We start from the raw sequence: 27,846 nt of genomic DNA, 5'->3' as shown, positions 1-27,846 counted from the left end.
TGAGCACACTAGTCGCCTATAGCAAAGCATTTCCATTGGTCACACCTGGAGGGCGAATGGGTTGATCTGCTGATGAATTGCAAACTCTCTTGGAAGTGATTTAAAAAAACGCACAGGAACTGAATGTTTTTTGGGGATGGTCCTATATGCCTGGTATCAGCAGGGTGTGTGTGTGTGAATTCAGTAGGGTTCACTTCCTGGTAAACAGTTTAGGATTGCAAGTCCCATTCTTTTTAAAACAAGGGTATGTGTGTATGTGTGTGTGTGTGAGAGAGAGAGAGAGATCAGGGCTCATCTGTGCCCATCAGTCTCTGCAATTAAGAAGCAGGCAGAAGAGTTGTCTCCTCTTAATCACTTTGATTATTTTCAGTGCCAACACCAGGAGACACAATAAGATTTCCCGGGGAGTGGAGCTGTAGGGATGAAAGCTCCACCAATAGGAGTTGGCGTGGGCGGAAGAGTGGGGAAATGGGTACAGACAATGGGCGGGGCTGAAGACACGGGGATTTTGCAAAATCGCATTGCAACGCCGCGAGAAAGGGTGTTTTAATAAGCCCGTAATGTGTCCCTGCATAAAGCAGGCTTCTTTGAGCTCTGGCTGATAACATGACATAAACCCACGGGGTTGTGGAATCATGTACCTAAACTGAGCATTTCTAGGGAGCCTGCAGAGGGCTCTGGCTGCTTGCTTTTCAGTTGAGGAGGATGCTATCTTTTACCCTCCTTTTTGCCGGCTGTATCCGGGGTTGAGCTTCCTGGGTCAGAAAGCAGCAGCTGCTGCTGAATCCATAGTGACCTGGGCGTCCACCCCTCCCCCCAGAGCAGCGGAAGCTGCCTGTCGCCGCGGGACGCCCCTGTAGCCCAGGTATCCCCTGTGCCCGATGAAGGCTGGAAGCACCAGCAATACCCTGCCCCAGGGGAGGCGGTGGTGGCAATCCCGGGCTGTCTAGCCATTAACCCCTGAACTGCTGGAAACTGCAGTGGATTTGCAAGAGAAGGGTAAATAAGAAAGCCAGAAAGCCCAGGATCTCTGGAGAGACTCCAAAGGGCAAGAGCAGAATCCGCAGGAGGAAGGGATGGATGGACTAAGGCTGCAGTCCTTTGCCCGCTTAACTTAAGAGTAAGTCCCCCTGAAATCACTGGAGTTGATTTAAGATGAAGAATATTGGAAGAGCACCCTGCTAGATTAGACCACAGATCTGTCTGCTCCAGCATCAGATGCTTCAGGTCATGAGGGACACTGCTTTTCTCTGTTGTATGAGCCCATATTCAGAGGTACACTGCATCTGAATGTGGAGGTTCAGTATGGCCAACATGACATCTGTCAGTTCCTTTTCCAGATCAACTTTCCTGGTACTGCTAGCAAGTCCTCTCTGTCTCTGCTCTGATAGTGAATATTCTGTGTGTGGAGAAACGGTGTCAGGGGAAATGTCCCTTATCTCTGAGGAAGGTCCGTAGCTCAGGGGTAGAGCATCTGCTTTGCATGCAGAAGGTCCCAGGTTCAACCCCTGGCATCTGCAGGAAGAGCTGGCAATGTCCCCTGTCTGAAACCCTGGAGAGCTGCTGCCAGGCAGTGTAGACAGTACTGAGCTTCATGGACCAATGGTCTGGTTCAGTATGGGACAACTTCCTATGTCCCCATATTCTCTCTTTCCTGAACTCCCCATATCCCCCCCTTTGGAAGAGTTAGGCTGAAATGCAATGTACTATCCTGGGAGTAGTAATTCCCATTGGATTCAACAGGGCTTATTTCTGAGTAGAAATGTACACTGTTAATAATGTCTCAAGATTACTTAACAGATTATTAAGTAGTTTTTTTTATCGACTCCTTCTAGCCATCAGGTGGCAGGGTGGCTAAAGAGCAGTAAAAGGTTGATTTTTTTCCCTTTGCAATGTGCGCTTATGTGCTTGCTGGAAACATATTTCAAATTGCTGAAAGACAGGATAGGAAGGGTCACAATTCTTAGGTGCCAGCATCAAATGTTTTAAGTATGTGGAGACATGGGCACCTGGGGATTTCCTCACCTGCTTAAGGACAAAGTGGAGACTCCTAGCCCTGACAGAGATTATGAGTTCACAAATCTGGAGGTGTTCAGCAGCATGTATTCTAGATGGTTAAACAACACTTCGATTTTGCATATGTGACATCAGTGGAGGGTGGGATGAGGCTTGCCTTGCGCTAGGGTAAAGGGATTTGGCTACTCTAACTCATGGGTACATAAGAAAAAGGAACATAGGACGCTATTTTATAGTGAGTCAAACCATTGGTTAATCTAGCTCAGTATTGCCTACACTGATTGGCAGCAGCTACTCTAAGGATTCAAACAGGGTTCTCTCCCAGCCCTACCTGGAGATGCAGGGGATTGAATCAGGGACCTTCTGCATACAGAGCAGATGCTCTACCACTGAGCTACAGCCCTTCCCCAGGCTTTCTGTTTGTGATTCCTGTCTGTTAGAGCTAGAATTGGTTGTATCCTCCCTCCCTCCCTCCAACAGGGTCCCAAAGAGTGATGTAGCACTTTATTTTTCCCATAGGTATGAATGGAAATGAGTCACTTATATGGGAGGAAGCAAGTATTCATTCAGAGATAAGCTTGGCCTGCTTCCCAGTGACCACAAAGACACTGAGTAAGACCACTGCTCCATCTATCACAATATTGTTTAGGACAGTCTTCTCTGAGCTGGCAACCTCCAGATGCTATGAACTACAACTCCCATCATTCCTGACCATTGACCATGCTGGCTAGGGCTGATGGGAGTTGTAGTCCAAAAAAATCTGGAGGGCACTAGTTGGGGGAAGGCTGGTCTAGGGAAAGGTTAAGGCCACTGTTGTTGTGCTTTTTGTTGTGGCTGTGGTTGTCAAAGAGGAAATGCTCATACTTGGGAATCAAGTCGCACGCTCAAGGGCACCATGTAGGATTGGCTCCCTCCAGCATGGGACAGTCTGAGGCTAGTAACAACGTTGGGATTTCAACCCCTGTGTTGTGACAAGTCGCACACCAACCAATCCCTTTGCCCCCAGTCTCCCATCCTACATAGTGCCTAGGAGCCCCAGAAGAAATCCTACTAACTTCTCTGCATCTTTAGTCCTATCATGTAGTTCAGCGTGGAGGACGGTTGTCGTTTCAGTGGGTGGCGACCTTTACTGAAGCACCCGATGACTGACATCATGCAGGAAAACTACGAGAACGTGATCTCGCTGGGTAAGTAGCTGTTTTTGTGCATTTTTTTGGCAGATACCAGGATGTTAGCATATTGTCTACATCAACACTCCCCAATCCATTCTCCCTCCCCAGATGTTTTGGACTACAACTCCCATCAGACCCAACCAGTAGGCCAGTAGTCAGGATTGATGGGAGTTAATAGTCCAACAACATCTGGTAGGCACCAGATTGGGGAAGGCTGGTCTACATTGTCACTCATTTGTGGGCAACTCCATCATTCCAAGTGAAGAAATACTGTAGTCCAGGAGTGGGGAACCTTTGGCCCATAATATGCTCATGAACTACAACTCCCATCAGCCCTAGCAAGCATGGCCAATGGCCAGGGATGATGGGAGTTGCAGTTCAGCTGCATCTGGAGGGCCAAAGGTTAAATTTAAAAACACCTGTTTTAAATCACATCAAACACACATTTACAGCACTTCTCCCAAAGAATCCTGGGAACTGTAGTTCCCCCCTCACAGAGCTACAAGTTCCTAGAACCCTTAACAAACTACAGTTCCCATGATTCTTTGGAGTAAGTCACATGCTTTCAATGTGCATTGTGTCATGCCCGCCCGACCCTCAGGGTCCCGGGATCATGCATCAGGCTCAGACCCCCACCCTTAGGGAAATGAGACTGGAACCAAAAGCTATTACTTCACCCTTGCCAAGGCTGTGTACGCTCACAACAACCCTGCAAGGTAGAAGGTAGGCTGCCACCACCCCTGTATACTGGTCCACTCAGAGCCAGGGGATCTCTGAGCCCAGAAGGTATATAAAACCAAGGTCCTAAAAGGCAAGAGTCACAGTTACACTCCTTGCCAGGCACCTCTGGTTTAACACTTAAAATCCAAGCTTTTAACTTCTTAACCCTCTTTGGTAGTGAGTGACTGAGATTGGGTCAAAACACTGAATTCAGAACCACCCCTTCTCTCAAATGAACACACCAGGTTAAATAGAAGTAGCTTTATTAAAATATATAAGTGCACATATCATATAGCAGCAAGTAATCCTTTAAGACCATTCACCCAACAGGGGTTTAGGTTCTTACAAGAGAATTCATACACACAACAAGAAAATAACAAACTATCTCACCTAACTACTTACATACGAGGTAGTTGGTTGCGTGGCACCTCTCCTAAGAGAGATGGATGTTCAACATAAAGCAATGGAACCAGACATAGGTTGCCTTCCCATAAGCAACCCCAGGAACCATAAGGCAGAAAAGGTTTGGAACTCTGGTGCCAGTCAGCATAGGCAGAGAACAGAGAACAAAAGCTATAGGTCCCTAGCCCTATACTTAAGGGAAAAGGATCCTAACGGTCCAAGATTAATTGACCAATCAGGAATTGACTGATGTAACTTTCTTCTCGATGTTTCTCCCATTTTCGCGCCTTCAGGCCCCCCTCCCAACGGTGTTTTCCAACTGCATAGGCCAAGGATGACCTTGGGTGCCAGGCACTTGCTAATCAGCAAAGATAACCAGGTGCAACTTGTTAAGGCTTCTTCTAACCGTTTTCAGCTGGAAAATGAAACTCAACTTTACAAATTAGCAAAGGCTTGTCTTTTCTAACTGTAACCATCTCCCAGAGTCCCTTACTGGAGCCAAAGTATTGTTATCCGATCTTTAATAACTCATGACCATTACAGGTTCATGACACGCCCCTTTTTGGGAAGATGATGTCAGAACTCTGGATAGTTCTGCGTCATCGCCACAGCAACCAGGGATAAGGGAACAAAAAAAAAAAAATTCCACCAACATTGCACTATATACAGCATATATTTAAAAAAAAAAGAAAAAAAAAAAAGAACAAGTTAATACATTTTTAAGCAAGTGAGCTACTTCTTGACTTATGCCTTCTTAATATATACTAAATTGCAAAGTAACAACAAAAGAAAAAAAAAATTAAGGGACCCCTAAAACACCCAAGAAAAAAGGACTGTATTAAAAAATAAAGAAATAGAATAAAAAATGGGGTGATCCAAAAGCTGGTCCGGGTTCAAAAAAGGTCATAAGCCATGAAATCTTATAAAAGTCCATAAAACATATTAAAAGCGTAAAAGAGTAAAACAAGGTCTAAAAACAGTCCAGAGGTCATCAGAGCCGGGAAATCAGTCCGTGGAATGGGCATGAATCAAATGTCAGTCAACTGGAACAGGTAACCGAGATAAAGCATCTTCAGCAACCTCCACAGCAGGAGTGCAAGTCAAAACCAGGTGTTTCCTAGAAAAATATTGCTTCATCATATTCACATGGTATACTTTAGGTTTCTTATGGGATTTAGGGTCAATTAGCAGATAGTTGGTGTCGCTCAACTGGGCCTTGACAATCAAAGGGCCTTCCCAGGCCACCGACAACTTATTGTCTACTTGGGCCTTTAGTACCAAAACTTCTGACCCCTCAACAAAGTGTCTTTCTTTAGCGTGAGCATCATAATGGGCTTTCTGCTGTTGTTGGGCCTCCCCCAAATTCTCATGAGCGACAGCCAAAACATCTCTTAAAATATTCTGTAACTTCTGGAGGTAAGTTACTACCGACACAGGCATAGCTTCCAACCTTCCTTCCCACTCATTCTTGAGTAATGACAAAGGCCCCACCAGATCCCTTCCAAAAACTAGCTGGTTGGGGCTATAGCCCAAGCTGGCAGAGGGAGTAGCCCTATAGGCGAACATCAGGAAAGGTAAAGCTACATCCCACTCTCTAGGATGTTCTAACACATACGCCCTTAACATTTTATTAATAGTGGCGTTCATTTTCTCACATAACCCATTCGAGGAATGGTGACCAGCAGTCGTAATGTGATGTTCCATGCCAGCAAGTTCCCAAAGTTTTTTAGTTAACTTGGCCACAAAACTCGGCCCTCGGTCTGACAAAATAGTCTTGGGAAACCCCCAACGCGAAAATAACTCTAACAAGGTTTTAGCAATGACTGGGGCAGTGATGGAACTCAAAGGAATAGCTTCAGCAAATCTCGTGGCAAAGTCAATTACAGTCAAAATAAATCTTCTCCCAGTCTTAGTCGGATTGAAAGGGCCGATCACGTCCACAGCCACTTGAGCAAAAGGTTCTGCCACAATCTGGGATACTTGTAAGGGTGCCTTGGGGTGATCACGCGCATACCCAAGTTGTTGACAAATATCACAGGATTTTACATATTCTTTAACAGTCTTAGCCACTGAGGGCCAATAAAAATGCTGGGTAACAGAAAACAAAGTCCGTTTCACACCCAGGTGCCCCGCAGTCACAACATCATGGGCCAGCCGCAATACATCCAGGCGAAAAGGTTTTGGCACAACTAATTGTCTGACTGGTTGCCAATCCGTAGAATTCCCCCCAGGTACATGTTCTCGATAAAGCAAGCCTTTGTCCCAATAAAATCTCACTTTCACAGTCTCTGATAAGGCAGGAGGGCTTCTCTCGGCCTCTTCTCTGCAGTTTTGCAAACTCTCATCCTTCAATAAAGCTGCCTTAAAGGCTTGAGAGTTGGCTGCCGGTAATTTACATTCCTCTGTCTCCCCCACACTGGGTTGCAAGGAGTTTTTTCCCTGTTGTTCGAGCAGGGTCCCAGCTCTCCCCTCGGCAGCCCTCTCTTCCTCGCCATCCAGAGGCCATTTCCCCACACAGTCTTCTATAGGTTGTGACAAAGTTTGAGACCTGGTAAGAGCGTTTATTTCCGCTTCACGTACAGTCTCTTGATGACTTAGGAACAACAAATCAACTCCTATTAAAACATCCCATAAATGGTCATCCGAATGAACTATAACTCTATGGCGTCCAGTCCAGCCTCTGTATGAAAGCACCACCTCAGCTACGGGCACTTGCACGGTCTGTTGTCCATACGCTGTGACAGCCACTTGTAACTCTGGAACATATTGCTCCGGCTTGACCAGCCGCTCTGCAATACTGGTAATTTCTGAGCCTGAATCTATTCGCCCCTTGACCTTAATACAGTTAACATATATGGGTTCAGAAAACTGCGTTTGAACCCATTCTTTACATTCCAATGAAAGGGGTCCTGGGGAGTCTTTCTCTGGAAACAAACTGTTCTTTACTCCTCCCTCTCTGTCCCCTGACACAGTTTGTACAACACTCACCGGCAGGGCTCTGACTACAGCTCCATGAGGAGTCTCAGGACAGTCTTGTGAATTTGAGGCAGAAAATACAAAGTCTGATTCCGCTCCTTCATTCTCCTCTGCTGACGACCAAGAAGAAAGTTCAGGGAGTTCCGCTCCAGGGGACGCTAAGTCTTTTACACGCGCAACTGGAGCAACCCTTGGATTCTTCCTCCCAGCAGGGTTGGGCTTAAGCAAGGTTTCAGAACAGGAATTAGCCTTATGTCCGATTTTCCCACATTTAAAGCAAATTATTTCTCCACGGGGCTTCTCTTGCAATGCAGCCTCGGGCCGGGCGGAAGGCACTTTGAAGTAGCCAGCAGGCCCCCCTTTCTCTCCCTTCGCCGGTTGCCCTGGTTTCTGCATACCTGCAGTCCCTCGCCCCGGCGGTTTCACAGGAACGTACTCCGGTCTCCGAAACAAAGTATACTTTTCTCCAGCTCTGTTTTTAAACATACGATCTGCTAGCATGCCTGCTTCAGTCAGAGAACGGGGCTGCTGGTCTCTGACCAGAGCCATCAAATCTCGAGGGAGGCGTCTGTAAAACAGTTCTTTAGCAAACAGATCTAAAACCTCCTCTCGGGTTACAGCCTCTGCCGTGTCTGCCCAGCGTGCCACATTCCTGCCCATCCGTGCAGAAAAAGCTGAGAAGCTTTCCCGAGGCTTCTTCTGATCTGCCTCTAAGTGCCGAAAACAATCCTCTGATGTTAGCGCAAAGTGAGACTTGGCCAAAGCATAAAAGTAGTCAAAATCATCTGCATACTCCAGTGGCAAAGAGTTCAACAGTTCTCTCAACTGGCCTTCAGCATTAATGCGTAAAGCACTCATCCAGTACTTTTTAGGCACACCTTGATCTCTACAAGAGTGAGCAAAAACTTGGAAGAAGGTAAAGATGTCATCTGTCTCACGAAAGGTCGGAAAGGATTTTTTATGGAGGTCTGGTCTTCCTCCTCGCGGTTGTTGCATCTCACGAGCAAAGCTTTCCCTACTCCGGCGATCTTCCTCCATAGCCTTGAACTGCAGGGACAACAGCTTCATTTGCTTAGCCAGGTAGCGCTGCATGCTCCTAGGCAGCTCTTCCTCATCCAAATCTGATTCCTCCTCATCTTCGCTATCCTCAGTTTGCTTAGACACGAACTCCTTGTCATCCACAGAAGGCTGAGGTATAAACGACAGAGCAGCAGCGCCTTCTTCCAGCTGAACAAGCTGACTAGGCAACGCAGTGTCTGCCAGGAGCACATCCTCGGCTCCATTCTTTTGAGATCTAGTTTTTATCTTTTGCGACATTCTGCACTAACCTTACTACCCAAAGTAACAAACAATTGTGTCAGAAGTCTCTTTAAAATTTACAACTTGCTGTAATGCACTTATCTCACACAGCGTGTTCACTTAAGAGCAGGAATGGCTTCGATCCTCACCACTGCCAGCCATGTCATGCCCGCCCGACCCTCAGGGTCCCGGGATCATGCATCAGGCTCAGACCCCCACCCTTAGGGAAATGAGACTGGAACCAAAAGCTATTACTTCACCCTTGCCAAGGCTGTGTACGCTCACAACAACCCTGCAAGGTAGAAGGTAGGCTGCCACCACCCCTGTATACTGGTCCACTCAGAGCCAGGGGATCTCTGAGCCCAGAAGGTATATAAAACCAAGGTCCTAAAAGGCAAGAGTCACAGTTACACTCCTTGCCAGGCACCTCTGGTTTAACACTTAAAATCCAAGCTTTTAACTTCTTAACCCTCTTTGGTAGTGAGTGACTGAGATTGGGTCAAAACACTGAATTCAGAACCACCCCTTCTCTCAAATGAACACACCAGGTTAAATAGAAGTAGCTTTATTAAAATATATAAGTGCACATATCATATAGCAGCAAGTAATCCTTTAAGACCATTCACCCAACAGGGGTTTAGGTTCTTACAAGAGAATTCATACACACAACAAGAAAATAACAAACTATCTCACCTAACTACTTACATACGAGGTAGTTGGTTGCGTGGCACCTCTCCTAAGAGAGATGGATGTTCAACATAAAGCAATGGAACCAGACATAGGTTGCCTTCCCATAAGCAACCCCAGGAACCATAAGGCAGAAAAGGTTTGGAACTCTGGTGCCAGTCAGCATAGGCAGAGAACAGAGAACAAAAGCTATAGGTCCCTAGCCCTATACTTAAGGGAAAAGGATCCTAACGGTCCAAGATTAATTGACCAATCAGGAATTGACTGATGTAACTTTCTTCTCGATGTTTCTCCCATTTTCGCGCCTTCAGGCCCCCCTCCCAACGGTGTTTTCCAACTGCATAGGCCAAGGATGACCTTGGGTGCCAGGTACTTGCTAATCAGCAAAGATAACCAGGTGCAACTTGTTAAGGCTTCTTCTAACCGTCTTCAGCTGGAAAATGAAACTCAACTTTACAAATTAGCAAAGGCTTGTCTTTTCTAACTGTAACCATCTCCCAGAGTCCCTTACTGGAGCCAAAGTATTGTTATCCGATCTTTAATAACTCATGACCATTACAGGTTCATGACACATTGGATATGCTTTAAATGCATGATGTGGACCTGCCTAGTTAAGGCTGACCTAGGCTGAAATTTATTTAATCATTCATGTCATAACGTCCCCTTCCTCTTGAAGGAGTCCAGGGCAGCAAATAAGTTAGGGATAGGGGGTGGGAGAAAAAACTACATCAAACAACTTCTTCTAATTTAAATTTGTTTGCAAAAACTGGCATTTATATTCTCCTAATCTGGCTCCCTTTTCAACATTCCCAAATAAGAATGTTGTTGTATTCAAGAGTGTTAAAGCAAACAAGGATGGGATTTGCAAAACTGATAAGTAACCTTATTGCCCCCAAAGTAATTAGTAGACATAAGACTTGCAGAAGCAAGTCCCATTGAATATAGTGAAACTTACTCCCAACCAAGCACATATGTGATTGCAACTTTCATTATTCTTTTTTTAAAGAAAGTATTCCTCAGAGTTAAACTTTCAAAGCAAATTTGTAAAATTTTCAAAATTCACAATTTAGTTTTTGAAATTTTGCCAGATTTCAGAATTTATGATAGCCTACGTGGATAATTGGCCTGTGTAAAGCAGCCCACATAGTTTCTAAACCAAGCAAGAACAACCATACAAGTTAGACTGCAATTATCCTATACGCACTTATCTGGGAATAATATTTATTGATAATTGGGGCTTATTACCAAGTACACACGTACACACACACACACACACACACACACACACACACACAGAGATATGTGTGTATATACACACACACACACACACGTGTGTGTGTGTGTGTGTGTGTGTGTGTGTGTCTACTTGGTAATAAGCTCCATTATCAATGAATGCTATTCCCAGATAAGTGTGTATAGGATTGCAGTCTAAATTGTATATATATAAGATTGCAGTTAGTCACTCTTAATAAGAGTTTATATAAGAATATTTTGAAATGGCAGAATCCTCCCCTGTTCATCCAGTTCCTTCCAGTTTCCTCCCATCTATCCATCCATTCCCTAAGTGTATAATTATTGCTCCTCCTCTGCAGGATAAAACCCTACAAAACCTTTCCAGAACCAATTATATTTCTCTGTATTCATTCTCATTTCTCCTAAACTTAATAATAATAATAATAATAAATCTTTATTTTTACCCCACCCTTTTTCCAAAACTGGAACTCAGGGCAGCTTACAAATAAAAACTACACATAGGTAAAAAAACATACAAAAATATACAATTAAAATAGAATTAAACTATTCATGACATTAAAACTTAACTCATACTCTTAACTCATTCTAGACACCCGTTGCTCAAAATGAGGTGAGGGGCCATCCTTCTAAGCCATTCAAGCTAATCTTTCAGCTATTAGGATTGCCCTCTGTAACCATCTTTTCTCATGTCCAAACCCCAAATAGATGGGATGTATCCTTGCCCCAATAACTTAAATGTTAAAATCAAGTCTCTGTGTAAAACTGTATTAATCTGAGGTTGCATTTCTTCCCAAAAGGATGAACATAGGAAGCTGCCTGTCTTGCTCAGTATCATCTATTTTGACTAGCAGTGGCATTCTAGTGTTTCAGGCAGCAGCTCTTTCTCATCCCTTGCTATTATTTATTTATTTATTAAATTTATTTCCCGCCCTTCCTCCCAGCAGCAGTCCAGGGCGGCAACCAAAAAACTGCTATGTGACCCTTTTAACCTGAGATGCCTGGGCTTCAACCCAGGACCTTCTGCATGCAAAACAAGCATGTGCTCTGCCACTGAGCTCTATGATCACTTCCTCCAAAGAAACTAGCCCTGGAATGGCCCCTTAATGATTATGTACTGCTCAGATCTTGATGGCTTATCTCAGCTTTATCTGACTTGCATCTTCAATTTCTGCCGTCCATAGCGGAGGAGATTGCAATCAGTTGGCCTCGGATAACGGCTTTTGCTGAGTCGCATAGAAGGAGAGGACTGGTGTCTGGTAAGTTAGCATGGAGGATAGCACACAGTGATGTTCTTCCATCTCTGTCTAAACATGCACGCTCAAACTCCCTGGAGCATAGAATCCTTATGAATTTGATGGCACTTGCTGTTATTCCATAGGATTTGTCCAGGGCTTTCTAGAAATAGATGATACAGTCTACAGCTCATTCTGGGGTGCTGTCCTGTGTTAGGACTTCATTTCTGGATTGTATTCATGAAGCAGGTTTTGATTTTCTAGCAGGGTCCCTTGTGCACATCACTTGCAAACACCCGCCTGGAAGGAAATCTGCTCAGCAGTTGCCATATCAGTCCATGAGTAAATGTGCTTGCCAGTTGGTACTGACCTGCCAATTGAAGCAGCAGGCTGGTGCATTTTTCCATGAATAAATCTGTTTGGAATAGATGCTCTAACTTAGCATTCTCTTTATGGACTGCTTTCCCCAAGGAGGCTTGTCATTATTTCAGAGCCAGGTAAATATGTTTTTGTTTTCTTGGACATTTGGGCAACACCACTGATAAGATATTGTCCTGTTTAAATCTGTTTTTAATAATGTTGTTATTATGTGCCTTCAAGTTGATTATGACTTATGACGACCCTATGAATCAGCGACCTCCAATACCATTTGTCAAGAACCACCCTGTTCAGACCTTGTAAGTTCAGGTCTGTGGCTTCCTTTATGGAATCAATCCATCTCTTGTTTGGTCTTCCTCTTTTTCTACTCCCGTTTTTCCCAGCATTATTGTCTTTTCTACATGCATGGGATATTAAGGCAATACTTCAATAATTACTGCATTCCCTGGGATCCCCTTTCTTTAGAATTGGGATGTATATTGAACGCTTCCAGTCTGTGAGCTGTTGTTTAGTTTTCCATATTTCTTGACAAATTTTGTCAAAATTTGGACAGTCTCAGTAACTTGTAGCAACTCTATTGGTATGCCATCTGTTCCTGGTGATTTGTTTCTTCCAAGTATTTTAAGAGCAGCTTTAGCCTCACATTCTAACATTTCTGGTTCTTCATCATACGGTTCCTCTGTGAATGAATCTGTTATCCTTGCATCTCTTGTATAGAGTTATACAATGTATTGCGTCCATCTTTCTTTTATTTCATCACAGTCAGTCAGTGTGTTCTCCTGTTGATTATTCAACATCCCTGCTTGTGGTTTAAATTTCTTTTTAATTCCTCTAATCTTTTGGAATAGAGCTCTTGTTCTACCTTTTTCGTTGTCCTCTTCTACTTCTGTGCAATAACTATTGTAATAATTCTCCTTGTCCCTACATACTAATCGCTGTATGATTGCATTTAGGGTTCTGAGCATGTTTCTGCTTTTGCTTTTCTTCTTTCTTTAACCATTTTAAGAGTTTCTTCTGTCATCCATTGAGATCTTTCTCTCTTTTTAACTAGAGGGATTCTCTTTTTGCATTTTTCCCAGATAATGTCTCTGACTTCACTGCATAGTTCTTCTGGTTCTATATCAACTATGTTTAAAGCCTCAAATCTGTTCCCTATTTGATCTTTATATTCTTCTGGGATGTTATTTAAATTATATTTTGGCATTATGACTGCTTTGTTCTTCTTTAGCTTTACTCTGATTTTCGATATTACCAGTTCATGATCTGTACCGCAGTCTGCTCCTGGTCTTGTTTTTGCAGAAAGTATGGAACTTCTCCATCTTCTGCTACCAATTATATAATCAATTTGATTCCTATATTGACCCTTTGGTGATGTCCACGTGTACAGTCATAAGAACATAAGAACATAAGAAGAGCCTGCTGGATCAGGCCAGTGGCCCATCTAGTCCAGCATCCTGTTCTCACAGTGGCCAACCAGGTGCCTGGGGGAAGCCCACAAGCAGGACCCGAGTGCAAGAACACTCTCCCCTCCTGAGGCTTCCGGCAACTGGTTTTCAGAAGCATGCTGCCTCTGACTAGGGTGGCAGAGCACAGCCATCATGGCTAGTAGCCATTGATAGCCCTGTCCTCCATGAATTTGTCTAATCTTCTTTTAAAGCCATCCAAGCTGGTGGCCATTACTGCATCTTGTGGGAGCAAATTCCATAGTTTAACTATGCGCTGAGTAAAGAAGTACTTCCTTTTGTCTGTCCTGAATCTTCCAACATTCAGCTTCTTTGAATGTCCACGAGTTCTAGTATTATGAGAGAGGGAGAAGAACTTTTCTCTATCCACTTTCTCAATGCCATGCATAATTTTATACACTTCTATCATGTCTCCTCTGACCCGCCTTTTCTCTAAACTAAAAAGCCCCAAATGCTGCAACCTTTCCTCGTAAGGGAGTCGCTCCATCCCCTTGATCATTCTGGTTGCCCTCTTCTGAACCTTTTCCAACTCTAGAATATCCTTTTTGAGATGAGGCGACCAGAACTGTACACAGTATTCCAAATGCGGCCGCACCATAGATTTATACAACGGCATTATGATATCGGCTGTTTTATTTTCAGTACCTTTCCTAATTATTGCTAGCATGGAATTTGCCTTTTTCACAGCTGCCGCACACTGGGTCGACATTTTCATCGTGCTGTCCACTACAACCCCGAGGTCTCTCTCCTGGTCTGTCACCGCCAGTTCAGACCCCATGAGCGTACATGTGAAATTCAGATTTTTTGCTCCAATATGCATAATTTTACACTTGTTTATATTGAATTGCATTTGCCATTTTTCTGCCCATTCACTCAGTTTGGAGAGGTCTTTTTGGAGCTCTTCGCAATCCCTTTTTGTTTTAACAACCCTGAACAATTTAGTGTCGTCAGCAAACTTGGCCACTTCACTGCTCACTCCTAATTCTAGGTCATTAATGAACAAGTTGAAAAGTACAGGTCCCAATACCGATCCTTGAGGGACTCCACTTTCTACAGCCCTCCATTGGGAGAACTGTCCGTTTATTCCTACTCTCTGCTTTCTGCTACTTAACCAATTCCTTATCCACAAGAGGACCTCTCCTCTTATTCCATGACTGCTAAGCTCCCTCAGAAGCCTTTGGTGAGGTACCTTGTCAAACGCTTTTTGAAAGTCTAAGTACACTATGTCCACTGGATCACCTCTATCTATATGCTTGCTGACACTCTCAAAGAATTCTAATAGGTTACTGAGACAGGACTTTCCCTTGCAGAAGCCATGCTGGCTCTGCTTCAGCAAGGCTTGTTCTTCTATGTGCTTGGTTAATCTAGCTTTAATAATACTTTCTACCAGTTTTCCAGGGACAGAAGTTAAGCTAACTGGCCTGTAATTTCCGGGATCCCCTCTGGATCCCTTTTTGAAGATTGGTGTTACATTTGCCACTTTCCAGTCCTCAGGCACGGAGGAGGACCCGAGGGACAAGTGACATATTTTAGTTAGCAGATCAGCAATTTCACCTTTGAGTTCTTTGAGAACTCTCGGGTGGATGCCATCCGGGCCCGGTGATTTGTCAGTTTTTATATTGTCCATTAAGCTTAGAACTTCCTCTCTCGTTACCACTATTTGTCTTAGTTCCTCAGAATCCCTTCCTGCAAATGTTAGTTCAGGTTCAGGGATCTGCCCTATATCTTCCACTGTGAAGACAGATGCAAAGAATTCATTTAGCTTCTCTGCAATCTCCCTATCGTTCTTTAGTACACCTTTGACTCCCTTATCATCCAAGGGTCCAATGGTCTCCCTAGATGGTCTCCTGCTTTGAATGTATTTATAGAATTTTTTGTTGTTGGTTTTTATGTTCTTAGCAATGTGCTCCTCAAATTCTTTTTTAGCATCCCTTATTGTCTTCTTGCATTTCTTTTGCCAGAGTTTGTGTTCTTTTTTATTTTCTTCATTCGGACAAGACTTCCATTTTCTGAAGGAAGACTTTTTGCCTCTAAGAGCTTCCTTGACTTTGCTTGTTAACCATGCTGGCATCTTCTTGGCCCTGGCGGTACCTTTTCTGATCTGCGGTATGCACTCCAGTTGAGCTTCTAATATAGTGTTTTTAAACAACTTCCAAGCATTTTCGAGTGATGTGACCCTCTGGACTTTGTTTTTCAGCTTTCTTTTTACCAATCCCCTCATTTTTGTGAAGTTTCCTCTTTTGAAGTCAAATGTGACCGTGTTGGATTTTCTTGGCAATTGGCCAGTTACATGTATGTTTAATTTAATAGCACTGTGGTCACTGCTCCCAATCGGTTCAACAACACTTACATCTTGCACCAGGTCCCGGTCCCCACTGAGGATTAAGTCCAGGGTTGCCGTCCCTCTGGTCGGTTCCATGACCAACTGGTCTAGGGAATAGTCATTTAGAATATCTAGAAACTTTGCTTCTTTGTCATGACTGGAACACATATGCAGCCAGTCTATGTCCGGGTAGTTGAAGTCACCCATTACTACCACATTTCCTAGTTTGGATGCTTCCTCAATTTCATATCTCATCTCAAGGTCTCCCTTGAGTCATCTTTTTGGTTGTTCAAAAAATGTGTTTGCAAGAAACAAATTATTGGCTTCACAGAATACAACAAGTCTCTCTCCTGCTTCATTTTTATCTCCTAAGCCCCATTTCCCCACAATTCCTACTTCTTCTCTGTTCCCTACTTTTGCATTCCAGTCCCCCATGATTATCAGAATATCTTGTTTTGGTGTGTGGACAGTTTCTTCCTGTACTTCTGCATAAAATCTCCCCAATTCCTATTCTTATGTCTTGGCCGTTGGAGCATAGACTTGGATGATGGTTATGTTAATAGGTTTCCCATTTAATTTCATTGATATCGCTCGCTCAGACTTTGCATTATAGCTCCCAATTGCTTTTGCTACATCACTTGTCACTATTAAAGCAATCCCATTTCTTCTTAATTTCTCATTCCTGCCTAAAATATTTTGTAGTTGCCTGATTGAAACTGTCCCATTCCCATCCATTTTAGTTCGCTCACACCAAGTATTGTATTGTTGATTGCGTTCCATTTCGTGGTTGACAATTTCTAGCTTTCCCTGGTTCATGCTTCTCACATTCCATGTTCCTATTGTGTGCGTCGTACAACTCCGGACTCTCCTTTCGCATCTGTGCACATCAGCCTCTGGGCTTCCTTTCGACTTTGACCCAGCTGTGTCATTAGTCACTTGTACTTGTCCTTTGCTCTTCCCCAGTAGCTCGGTGAGTGCCTTCTGACCTGGGGGTCTCATCTTCCGGCATTATCTTGTGTTGCATTTCGGATACTCTGTTCATAGGGTTTTTGTGGTAAGAGGTATTCAGAGGTGGTTTACCATTGCCTTCCTTTGAGTTTGGATGCATCTTAGTCTGGTGTCTCAGCTTTGACCATTCCGCCTTGGGTGCCCCTGCTAGGAGTGTAGCTTCTTGGTCTAGACTCCGGACGGCATTGCTCTCAGCTGCTTCAACACTCTCAACCCCCTTCACCATATTAAGGTGTTCATCCTAGAGGAGGTTAATAATGTTATGTGGTACTTTTTACTTTGGTTGCAAATCACGTCAGGACTTGGGAAAAATGGACTAGTGGGGAAAAATGTATAAATGGAATAAACCTAAACCTAACCTAACCTTGTCCTGCGTGGCGCCTCTTGCCCATAATCCTCCACTGTTCTTTGCTTACTGGTATTGCAAATGAGCAGATGAAGGACAAATGAGAGATAACAAAGTTCAAACAAAAAGAAATTAAAAGCAACAAGCAGCAATGGTGTAGACATGCTGATAGAGGTTATTTCCGCCATCACTTGTGTGAAGGAGCTAGCTGCAGGCTCCATTGAAGGTACTTCTGAGTTGCATTTGAGTGGTGAAAGAGAAACTGTAGCTTCTGGACGCATCCTTATTGTGCATTCATGATGATTTGTGTTCATGATGGAATTGGGGTAGTTACACATGATCCCATTTCAATACTGCTGGTGCCTGCAAAAGTTGCAGGGTGGATATACTGCTTCATTTCCAATCAGTGCATGTCTTATAGCTTCCTGCTGAAATCCTGTAAGCTTTGTAGCACAGATGTTCCAGGTTTTTTACTTTTGTCCTGTTTTTGTTACACTATAGCACAAGAGTGCCTCTCCAACCAGCAATAATGCAGTAACATTGGGGGAGTACTGCAGAACAACTAATTAAGAGGAATGATGCGGTCCAGTATAAATCCACCACAAACGCACTATTATTGCGTCAATGACATGTGGCAGAATACACCTGCCTAAACCACTGCAGTCTGGAGGGGCCGTCTGTTCTAGTGATCCGTTTGCATGCTATGCACTCCTTTGTAGCACCTGTTTTGTTCATTATGGTTTGACCCCCTGGCCCCTTTAGCTTTGAGGCTGCTTTCACCTGCTTTATCTGTCTCAATTTTGATTGTTTTTACTGTTTTATTTTGCTGCCAATTTTTACATTTATTTTGTAACATATATCTTTATTATTGTTGCTGTAAGCCACTCTGAGCACTTTTTCTAAAATGGGAGAATTGTAAATCTTCTTGAATAAAAAATAAAATAAAATTCTGACCTGGTGATAGTTGTAGGGGTTGTGCTAGCTTAATGTTATGGTAAGAGAGTATGAGCACGTCCAGTTGTTCTGTTGTTCTTGCTTCTAGTTGTCACTGGGTCCAGGGTTGCCAACTTTATAACTAGCCTCTGTACCTGTGCCTTTAAAAGCAGCTTGACATGCAGACATTAGCCAGTGATAGTGTTTGCTTCTATGCTGTGAAAAGTTTCTCAGACTCATTCCCTGTATATCAAACTGCTGTTAAGACATAAGAGCAGGACAGGCCCCTTTTATTGTGGTCAGTTGCCAACCTTGGTTGGGAACTCCAGTCTGATCAGCTTCCATTTTGTCCCCCTGTGGGGTAGATATGGAATCTGAACAGGGCCAAGCAGAACAGGCCCAGATGCAGGATTCAACAGCAGCCAGCTCCAGTGAAGATGGGATGAACGCTGACCTTCGTCGACAGCTGGGCCTCATCCTGCAGACTGCTGGCAGGAGCCAGGTAGAGAAGATGCTGCGGGAGCTGGTGAAAGAGCAGAGCCAGGAAGGGAAGCGCAGGGCACGGAAGAAGGCCCCAAGGAGTCCCAAGGATGAAGGTAGGCGTGTCTCACTGCACAAGCTGCAGTGGTGTTAAAAAAGAGTGTGTGTGGAATTCATAATTAAGAATGAAACTCTCAGTAAGGCTGCCAGACAATAGCCCTACCTGCTCTATGCATTTAAAGCAGTATGATGCCCCTTTAAACAGTCATGGCTTCCCTTAGAGCAGCGATTCCCAACGTGGGCAGTAGTGTCCCCCTGGGGGATGTTACACCCTTTCAGGGAGCGTTGGCGTGACTACAAACTTTAGGGGGGCATTTGGGTTCATTAGGGGGGAATTGACATTTTGCGGTCTCATGCGACAGTTGAAGCATTTAAGTTTAATTTTATTTAATACACAAATTATTAATTTTTAAACTGTTTTGTCCCCAGTTAGAATGTATTTAATAGTCTCAATTCATGGGAATAACACTATAAATAGTGTGTGCTCTTTAGTAAAGAAATTCTGAATAGCGGCCAGTGTCATATCAACGAATGGGGATATTAGCGATGCCCCAGCACTAGGTAATGTTCCGATGCTGTCTTGAGGAATGTTGGAACCAATCACGAGAGAGTGTGTGATAAGCTGGGTATATTGGTGGAGGGTGCATTCTTCCAACGGATGAGTGCTGTGTGCAAACGGGTGATGCAGACAGTCAGTTATTCGCTGGTTTCCTTCAGGAATGGGACACACTCTCTACCCATTGTTTCTGTGATGTTTACTTTTCTATAACTATGTGTGTATATTAATAAATCATACTAAGAATTCAGTGTGTAATCTAAGTGCAGTAAAAAGGCATGATAAAAACAATCAGTAATAATCATTGAAAATACCTTTTATGCATTACTCATATTTTAAGGGAAGAATAGGAAGCATTGGCATATACTTAATATGAGGGGGGCGTTGGGCACAAAAAGATTTTGCAAAGGGGCATTGGGTCAAAAAAGGTAGGGTAACGCTGCCTTAGAGCTTCCTGGGAACTGTAGCTTGTTAAGCTTGCTGAGAGTTGTTAGGAAAACCCCTATTCCCCTCACAGAGCTACAGTTCCCAGAATGGTTTAACAGTCAGTCCCTCTTCTGGGGACTGCAGCTCTGTGAGGGGAATAGGGGTCTCCCAACAACTCTTAGCACTCTTAACAAACTACAGCTCCCAGGATTCTTTGGGGGAGGCCATGACTGTTAAAGTGGCATAATACTGCCTTAAATGTAAGAGCATGTAGAGATGGGGCTTCTGTGAAGACCAGCTTATGTTTCCTTCATTCCCTCTGAATCTGTTCAATTGATAACAATTACCCTTTTTTCACAGTGCATACAAGCTGTATTCTCTCCAATTATCCCAGTTTACCATGGACAGCCTGTTTTATGCCACCAGTCCCTGGTAAATCATTGCACCTAAATTCGTCCCTATTCTTGCCGCTTTTTTTCTTTTCCTTTTTTTCTAAAGATCCAAAATCTATTGAACCATTCTGCTTTCATATATATACAGACACAAGAAGAAGATTTTGTTTTTATCTGTGAAATGCTCCAGAAGTTGTCCCCAAACTGGCCCGCTAAAGTTATGATGAAACAAGGGCATCCCATGGATTAAGCCATTTCCTTGAATGCTTTTCAAAATTTGTGTGAGTCTGCAGCCTCACGGTATCTTCCTGCCTCTTTTGCTCCAGAATGGGGAAACTGTGGCCCTCCTGATGTTGCTAGACTAGAAGAGGAGTGGGGAACATTTTTCCATTAGAAGGCCACAATATCTTCTGGGCAACCTTCCAGGGGCCAGATATTAGTGGTTATTGGGGCCAGAGGCAAAAATGTGCACAGCAATAAATGTGGATTTTACTTCTGTATAGTAGACTAGTTTCTTCATATTCACACATCCCCCTTCATCTTCCATCCAGGCAAGAGAGAAGCTTTATCAGAGTTCAAGGGCATGTTGCAGCTAGGCAAAAACACTCAAGGAGGGTGCACAGCAGGGCTGGGGAGGGGTATGGCCTGGGGAGGGTTCTGAGGGCCAGATAGGGAAGACTGGAGGGCTACATACCTGGACTACAACTTCTGCACCAGCCCCAGAACCAGAAAAGCCTTCTTAAACCCCTTTAGTTTCTGAGATTTTGCTAGGCATTGTCTACATGCTGGGCATTTTAAACTGTTGTAATCCACCCTGGGACCTCAGGGTGAGTTATTGTTATTAATGCATACATACAAAGCTATTTTTGCACCCTTAAGAGCTAGAAAATAGCTTTTTTCCCTTTTAAAAAAAATGAAAGCTGAGTTGTGCAGAATACAGAATTCTGCACAATGCAACTGCTAAAGAATGCATCCAACTCATTTCCAGGTGTTAAAAGCCTGCATGCAAGGTGGGGATAATTAAAAGCCTTGTGTTGTTGCCATAAATATGCACAGGTTTGAGTTTGGGTGGATCTCCCAGAATTGGGAGCAGCCACTGGGAATTGTTTCTCTGGTCTGATTTGTGGAGGACATTGTCAGGAAAGTGGATCCCCTTCGCTGGATGTCTTCAAGCAGAGGCTGGACAGCTATCTGCGGGAGATGCTCTAGCTGTGGATTTCCTGCTGTGAGCAGGGGGTTGGACTCGATGGCCTACAAGGCCCCTTCCAACTCTGATTCTATGATTCTATGAATGGTGGTCAGTGGTCATGCAACTGCCCCTCCTAGTGGTGCCATCATTGCATCTAGGCTTATCAGCTCTGCTTCTGAGGAAGCTGGGGAAGGAATGAACTGATAGAGCAGAGCAATGCTTGTGGAATGGACTGGTGCAGCCTTCCCCAACCTGGTGCCCCCTAGATTATTTTATTTTTGCAGTATATCATTCCTCACCATTGGCCATGTTGGCTGGGGCTGATGGGAGTTGTACTCCCAAGACTTTGGAGGACACCAAGTTGGGGAAGGCCAGACCAACCATTTAGAGCCGAGATGTTTATACTTGTCTCTCATCTTCCCATCTAAATTACAGCTGCTGAGGGGAACGAAGAGGATCCACTTCCAGAGGAGGACAACTTGAAGAAGATAGAGCCACCAAGTTCCCCTTCGGGGAGATCTAACAACCCATATGGTGGGGAAACCAGCAGCAGTCAGTGCCAGCTGGACCCAGAGGAGGAACAGTTGCCACGAGTGCCAGCGATACATCAGCGGGAGGGGAAGACTTCCAAGAAGCTCAAAGACAGGCAGGCGGCCTTGGTGGTAGCAGAAAGGTCAGGAGTATGCCTTGAATGTGGGAAGAAGACTTTGAGTACTAATGGTAGTGGGAGAAGCCACAGTGTTCCTACACCAGAGAGGCCACACCAATGTGCTGAGTGTGGGCGTTGCTTCCGGCAGCGCTCTATCCTTGCCAAACACCAGAAGATCCACTCCGGTGAAAAGCCCTACCTTTGCACTTCTTGTGGCAAGCGATTCAACCGCAGCTCTAACCTGGCGCAACACCAGCGTGTGCACACAGGTGAGCGCCCTTTCCCTTGCGCTGCCTGCGGCAAGGCCTTCACCCAAAAGTCTGACCTGGAGCGGCATCAGCGTGTACATACCGGCGAGCGCCCCTATGCCTGCCATGACTGCGGCAAGTGCTTCTCTGTCAGCTCCCACCTCGACAGGCACAGGCGCACCCACAGGCTCAATCACCAGGAGGAGCCCCCTGCTGCCGCCCCAGCTGCCCACCGCTGTCCTGACTGCGGGAAGTGTTTTGGACAGCGATCTGCGCTCTCTAAGCATCGCAAGACTCACTCTGGAGAGCGCCCTTACCCGTGCAACGCCTGCGGCAAGCGTTTCAGCCGCAGCTCCAACCTGGCACAACACCAGCGCATTCACACTGGTGAGCGCCCGTTCCCCTGTGGCGACTGCGGCAAACGGTTTATCCAGCGCTCTGACCTGGAGCGGCACCAGCGGGTGCACACAGGTGAGCGTCCCTATACCTGTGCGCAGTGTGGCCGGGGCTTCTCTGTGAGCTCCCATCTTGACCGGCACCAGAGGGTCCACCAAGCCCAGGCTGCTGCTGCCGCTGCCCACCATTGCCCTGAGCACATTAAGGGATTCCTTCTTGGCATAGGAGGTAAACAGGTTCTTAAACACCAGCTGTACAGCAGCAAGGGACGTCTCACACGCAGTGGCCACTGCTTGGACTGTGGCAAAAGCTTGGGCAAAGTCCCACCACAGCCCTCAACACCACCGATGGAGAAGCCCTTTAAATGTGAGGATTGTGGGAAAGCTTTTGCCCAGCGCTCAGCACTGGTGAAACACCAGCGTATCCACACTGGGGAGAAGCCTTTCTCCTGTGTAGACTGCGGCAAGGCCTTCATCCAGAAGTCAGACTTGACCATCCACCGGCGCATGCACACTGGGGAAAAGCCGTACCGCTGCGACGCCTGTGGCAAATGCTTCAGTGTCAGCTCCAACCTGCTGACCCACCAGCGCACCCATCTGGGCGAGAAGCCCTACGCTTGTGGGGAGTGTGGCAAAGCCTTCATCCAGCGCTCGGAGCTCACCATCCACCAGCGCATCCACACCGGGGAGAAGCCCTATAAGTGTGGCATCTGTGCCAAATGCTTCAGCCGCAGCTCCCACCTCAACCGCCACCAGCGCACCCATGGCACCGACAAGGCCTCTGCCGGTGCTGGGGCCACCCACGCCACGTTGCTGGCTGCCAGCACTGCCAAACCTGCCACTCCTCTGCCCACCTCTCCTCTGCCTGCCTCGGCCTTCTCTGCTTCCTTTACACCCCCCAGCTCTCTCCCTGCTTTGCCTTCTTTCCCCTCTTCCATCTCATCCCTCCCTATCCCCTCTATGGAGCTACCCTGGTCTCTCTCCTTTCCATCCCGTGGGTTTTCCCACTCGTCTTTCTCTTCTCCTTCCCCCAGCGGGGCTCAGGCTTCATCTCTGATAAACTAGGTTCTTCTCTTCCAACATTGTCTCTCCATTCCCTGCTCTGATGCTCCAGCTCTCCCTTCTCAATCTACTTGACTGTTAAAATAAGCCCCACCTCAGCTTTCCTGTTGCAATTGCTTTGGCCATAGAAGCTTGAACATACATGATCCACTCATCTGGCAAACGTCACTCATCACAGGCAAGCCTTCTTCCCATTGGTGGTGACTTTGCATGTGATGAATGACACTATTGGATAGAGCCAATGAGGGATGAGACTACACTGTGAGAACAATCTTTGTCTGCCCTCTGGGCCTCAGCATTCCTAAGTTACACAGTCAGCAGCCTTTGCCTTCTCATGGAGGAAGGTCTTTTTACTATGAAGGAGCATTTAGAACTTGCACACGCACACCCCTCTGCAGTCTGAAATGACAGAGGACAACAAAAGCTGAACGAGGGTCACATTCACATCATACATTTAAAATGCTCTTATACTGTACCACTGTAAGAGTCATGGCTTCCCCCACAGAGCTACAGTTACCCTTAACAAACTACAGCTCCTGGGATTCTTTGCAGGAAGCCATCGCTCTTAAAGTGGTATCACTGATTTTATTTTCCCTCCCTTTTGTTTTGTTTTGCGTGTTTAGTCCCCTTTTAATATCACTCCCCCAGATTTCTTAACTATTTTAAATCTATTTTAATGTTTTGTTGTGTTTTTATTGTGTGTGATTTTATTGTGAGCTACCCTGAGTGTCCTATTTTAGGGGAGAAGGGCGGGATAGAAATATTTTAAGTAAATAAAATAAGAGTGCTTCACGTATATAGTGGGAATGTGACTTTGGGCTCTGTAATCATGAGAGTTGATCAGTGACATGGTGGACTCGCTACAGCAGGGGTGTGAAACCTGTGGTTCTCTATATGTTGTTACATTGCAAATCCCTAATCTCTCACTATTGGCCTTGCTGGCTGGGGCTGATGGGAGCTGGCATCCAACAACATCCAGAGGGTCACAGGGTTAGCCATTATTTTCTTTATTTTATTTAACAAAATGTATATATCGCTGGAATGTAAAAACCTGTAAGCAGTTTACAAAATCATTGCTCTGCTGCCAATACACCCTTTTGTCCTGTTCCTCTCAGTCCTCCTGTTCACAAAATAATCCAACTTTTGCCAACTCGATGCCCTCCAGATGTTTTGAACAACAACTCTGCTGCTGATGGGAACTGTAGTCCAACAGCATCTGGAAGGCAACAGATTGGCTAACCTAACCAGTGACCTAAAACAGATGAGCCACCCCATAACCCTCATTCATTCACCACCCTTTCTTCCACACAATCAAGAAGACTATTAAAAATGTGAAAAGGAGGAGGGATGGAATATTCTGTTTTTCTGAACTGCTTTTAAAGAACAGAAGTGGTGGTCCTCTGGCATGTTGGCAAATGTAAGTGTGTTCCTCATTAATCTGGTTAAGACTGGAGAGAGGTATTATAATGTAGGCAAAGAGTGAAAGGAGGAAATGGGGTGTGTTAAAAGGCAACCAATGTATATTTAAGCTATACCTTGGCATCTGGAATAGTGATTCCAAGGGGCTTCAGCATTTATAAAGTTAGAAAGTGGTTTTTTAAAAATCTAAATTAAATAATCTGGAATAAAAGACACCAAACACCCTCCTGGCAGTAGGGGGGACTTGCTTTCAATCCTGGGGGTGGGTTATACACATTTGCTCCAACACTTATAGTTTTCTTTTCCTACTCGCACTCTTCTGTCTCTTGCTGCATACACATGATACATTTAAGACAGATGGCTTCCCCAAAGAATCTTGGGAACTGTAGTTTATCCCTCGCTGAGCTACAGTTGCCAGCACCCTTAACAAACTACAGTTCCCAGGATTCTTTGGGGGAAGTCATGTGCTTTCAAAGTTTGGTGTGTATGCAGCCATGTTCTCCTCTCCTTGATTGTGCTGCTTCCAACTGTTCATCTCTTTTGTTCCTCCAGCTCAATTCTATGCCTATTTACTTGGATGTAATTCCCAAAGAGTTCAGTGGGTCTTCTCCCATGTAAGGTGGGTTGGGGAACCTGCAGCCCTCCAGATACTGTTGCATTCCAACTCCCATCAGCCCCAGCCAGCATAGCCAGTAATCAGGGATGATGGGAATTGTAGCCAGACAACACCTGGCGTGCCACAGGTTCCCTATTTCTAAATAAAGGTTCATAGAATTGCACCCTTTGGCATTTCTCTGTCTCTCTCTCATTCCAGCACACCAACAGCTCATCTGCATTTGATGCTGCTTCTTCAGCTTGGGAATAGCTACATTAGAGGTTTGGATTGGTTTAACAGTAATTTCCTTTCTCCAAGAAAAGCCTGGTCAACACATGCTGAGCAGGCCAGGGAGGGAAGGCAGTAGCAGAGTTCTGAGGTGGTACAGTGGGTTGTACCATTTCAGATTGTGAGAGGGGATCACGTTTTTGTAATGCTCACCTATATGAAGAATTCCTTGCAATCAGAATACAGCGGAAGGAAATCTGGGCTAGAAACGGTCTCCCTGATACGCTAGTTGTTCGTGTCTGTTGGTTGGTTTTAACATGAGGGAACTGGAAAATAGCATATCCCATCTGCTGTGGTACAGCCCAGTGTTCTGCATACATACCATATCATTAAAGCACATGGCTTCCCCAAAGAATCCTGGGAATTGTCATTTGTTAAGGGTGCTAGGAATTGTAGGCCTGTGGGGAGGGCAAACTACAGTTCCCAGTCTTCTTTGGGGGAGGGGATGTGCTTTGAATGTGCTGTAAAGGTATAGCATGAACACAGCTCCCATCATTTACTGCTGCAGATCAGGCCAAATCCTAAGTTTTCCTGAAAAGCTATCTACCCTTTCCAAACTATAATTCCTAGGATTCTTGGGGGGGGGGGGTGTGACGTCCTTCCCTGGTTCTCCCTGTCAGGTTTCCACCTGCTGGTGGCTACTGCCTTTCACGAGGCACCACCAGAGATACCACCAGTCCGGACCGTCCTTTATATGGTTTCTCACTCCGCTCTAGCACAGATCTCACTAGATCACCCTGCTAGGCAGCACCACCAGTCACGTCCTATAACCAATACTCCCAGAGACTTTGCCTGAGTCTCTCTCTAGCTGGTTACTTTTGTGACTGCGTGCTTGTGCTGTTCCCAACCCCCTTGTATCTTTATAGATAACGCATACAACTCTGGGTTGCTCTGGATACAACCCCCTGCTCAATGCTGGAATCCATGTTAAAGCATACCCAACAGGTGGCTGTCCAGCTGCCTCTTAAATGCCTCCAGTGTGGGAGAGCCCACCACCTCCCTAGGTAATTGGTTCCATTCGCATACCGCTCTAACAGTTAGGAAGTTTTTCCTGGTGTCTGGGTCACGTCACTGTAGTCCCGGCCACCTGCCTTGAAAGTCCATCGGCCAATACATTGTCCTTGCCTTTTATGAACTTGAAGTCCACCTGGTAATCTTGTAGAGCCCAGGACCACCTCTGCAGCATAGTGTTATGATTTTTCATAGTCTGTAACCATAACAATGCTCGATGATCCGTCGTCACTGTAAATCTTCGTCCCCACACGTATGGGCGCAACTTGCTCAGTCCCCACACGACCGCTAGGCACTCCTTTTGGACCGACGAATAATTCTTCTCCCTCGATGTCAGCTTGCGACTAATATACGCCACTGGATGTCTGGTGCCTCCTCTCTCTTGTAGCAAGACGACTCCCAGCGCTAGGTCCGACGCATCCATAGCCACGATGAATGGTTGCTCGTAATCTGGTGCTATTAATACAGGCCCTTGGCACAAGGCTTGCTTCAGAAGGTCAAAAGCCTTTTGACATTCATCCGTCCACACCACATGCTCAGCACACTTTTTCCTTGTTAGCTCATGCAAGGGGGTTGCAATTTCCCCAAAATCTTTTACAAATTTATGGTAAAAACCAGCCACACCTAAAAATGCCCTAACTTGTTTCTTAGTTAAGGGGATGGGCCACGATTGTATTGCCTCAACTTTGCTCCATAAGGGGGTTATTTTTCCACTCCCCACCTTATGTCCTAAATAGATCACTTCATTCAACCCAAACTGGCATTTCTTGGCTTTTATTGTTAGCCCTGCTTTCTTAAATGCCTCTAATACTGCTGCCAGGTGTTGGACATGCTCAGGCACCAACTTGCTGAAAATGGCCACGTCAT

The 27,846-nt window shown here is 45.1% G+C and overlaps 1 protein-coding gene across 3 annotated transcripts; it reads left to right on the top strand.

Annotated features, from left to right (window-relative positions):
* The first annotated feature begins 496 nt into the window (after positions 1-496).
* Positions 497-25,937, top strand: LOC133380852 (zinc finger protein ZFP2-like). Of its 3 annotated transcripts, none has more exons than XM_061618984.1 (5): positions 497-865; positions 3,088-3,203; positions 11,708-11,782; positions 18,575-18,805; positions 21,748-25,937. In XM_061618984.1, exons 2-5 carry the CDS (start codon positions 3,158-3,160, stop codon positions 23,667-23,669), a joined length of 2,274 nt encoding a protein of 757 aa, XP_061474968.1. In that variant the 5' UTR covers positions 497-865; positions 3,088-3,157; the 3' UTR covers positions 23,670-25,937. The 3 variants fall into 3 exon arrangements, with proteins under 3 accessions (XP_061474968.1, XP_061474967.1, XP_061474965.1); XM_061618983.1 differs by having other exon boundaries at positions 497-999; XM_061618981.1 differs by having other exon boundaries at positions 497-1,120.
* Positions 25,938-27,846: the final 1,909 nt, after the last annotated feature.

The sequence above is a fragment of the Rhineura floridana genome, chromosome 3 (genome assembly GCF_030035675.1).
Source record: "Rhineura floridana isolate rRhiFlo1 chromosome 3, rRhiFlo1.hap2, whole genome shotgun sequence".
In the NCBI taxonomy this organism is placed as follows: domain Eukaryota; kingdom Metazoa; phylum Chordata; class Lepidosauria; order Squamata; family Rhineuridae; genus Rhineura; species Rhineura floridana.
The sequence above is the reverse complement of the archived record's forward strand: the minus strand, read 5'-3'. Positions and strand labels throughout refer to the sequence as shown.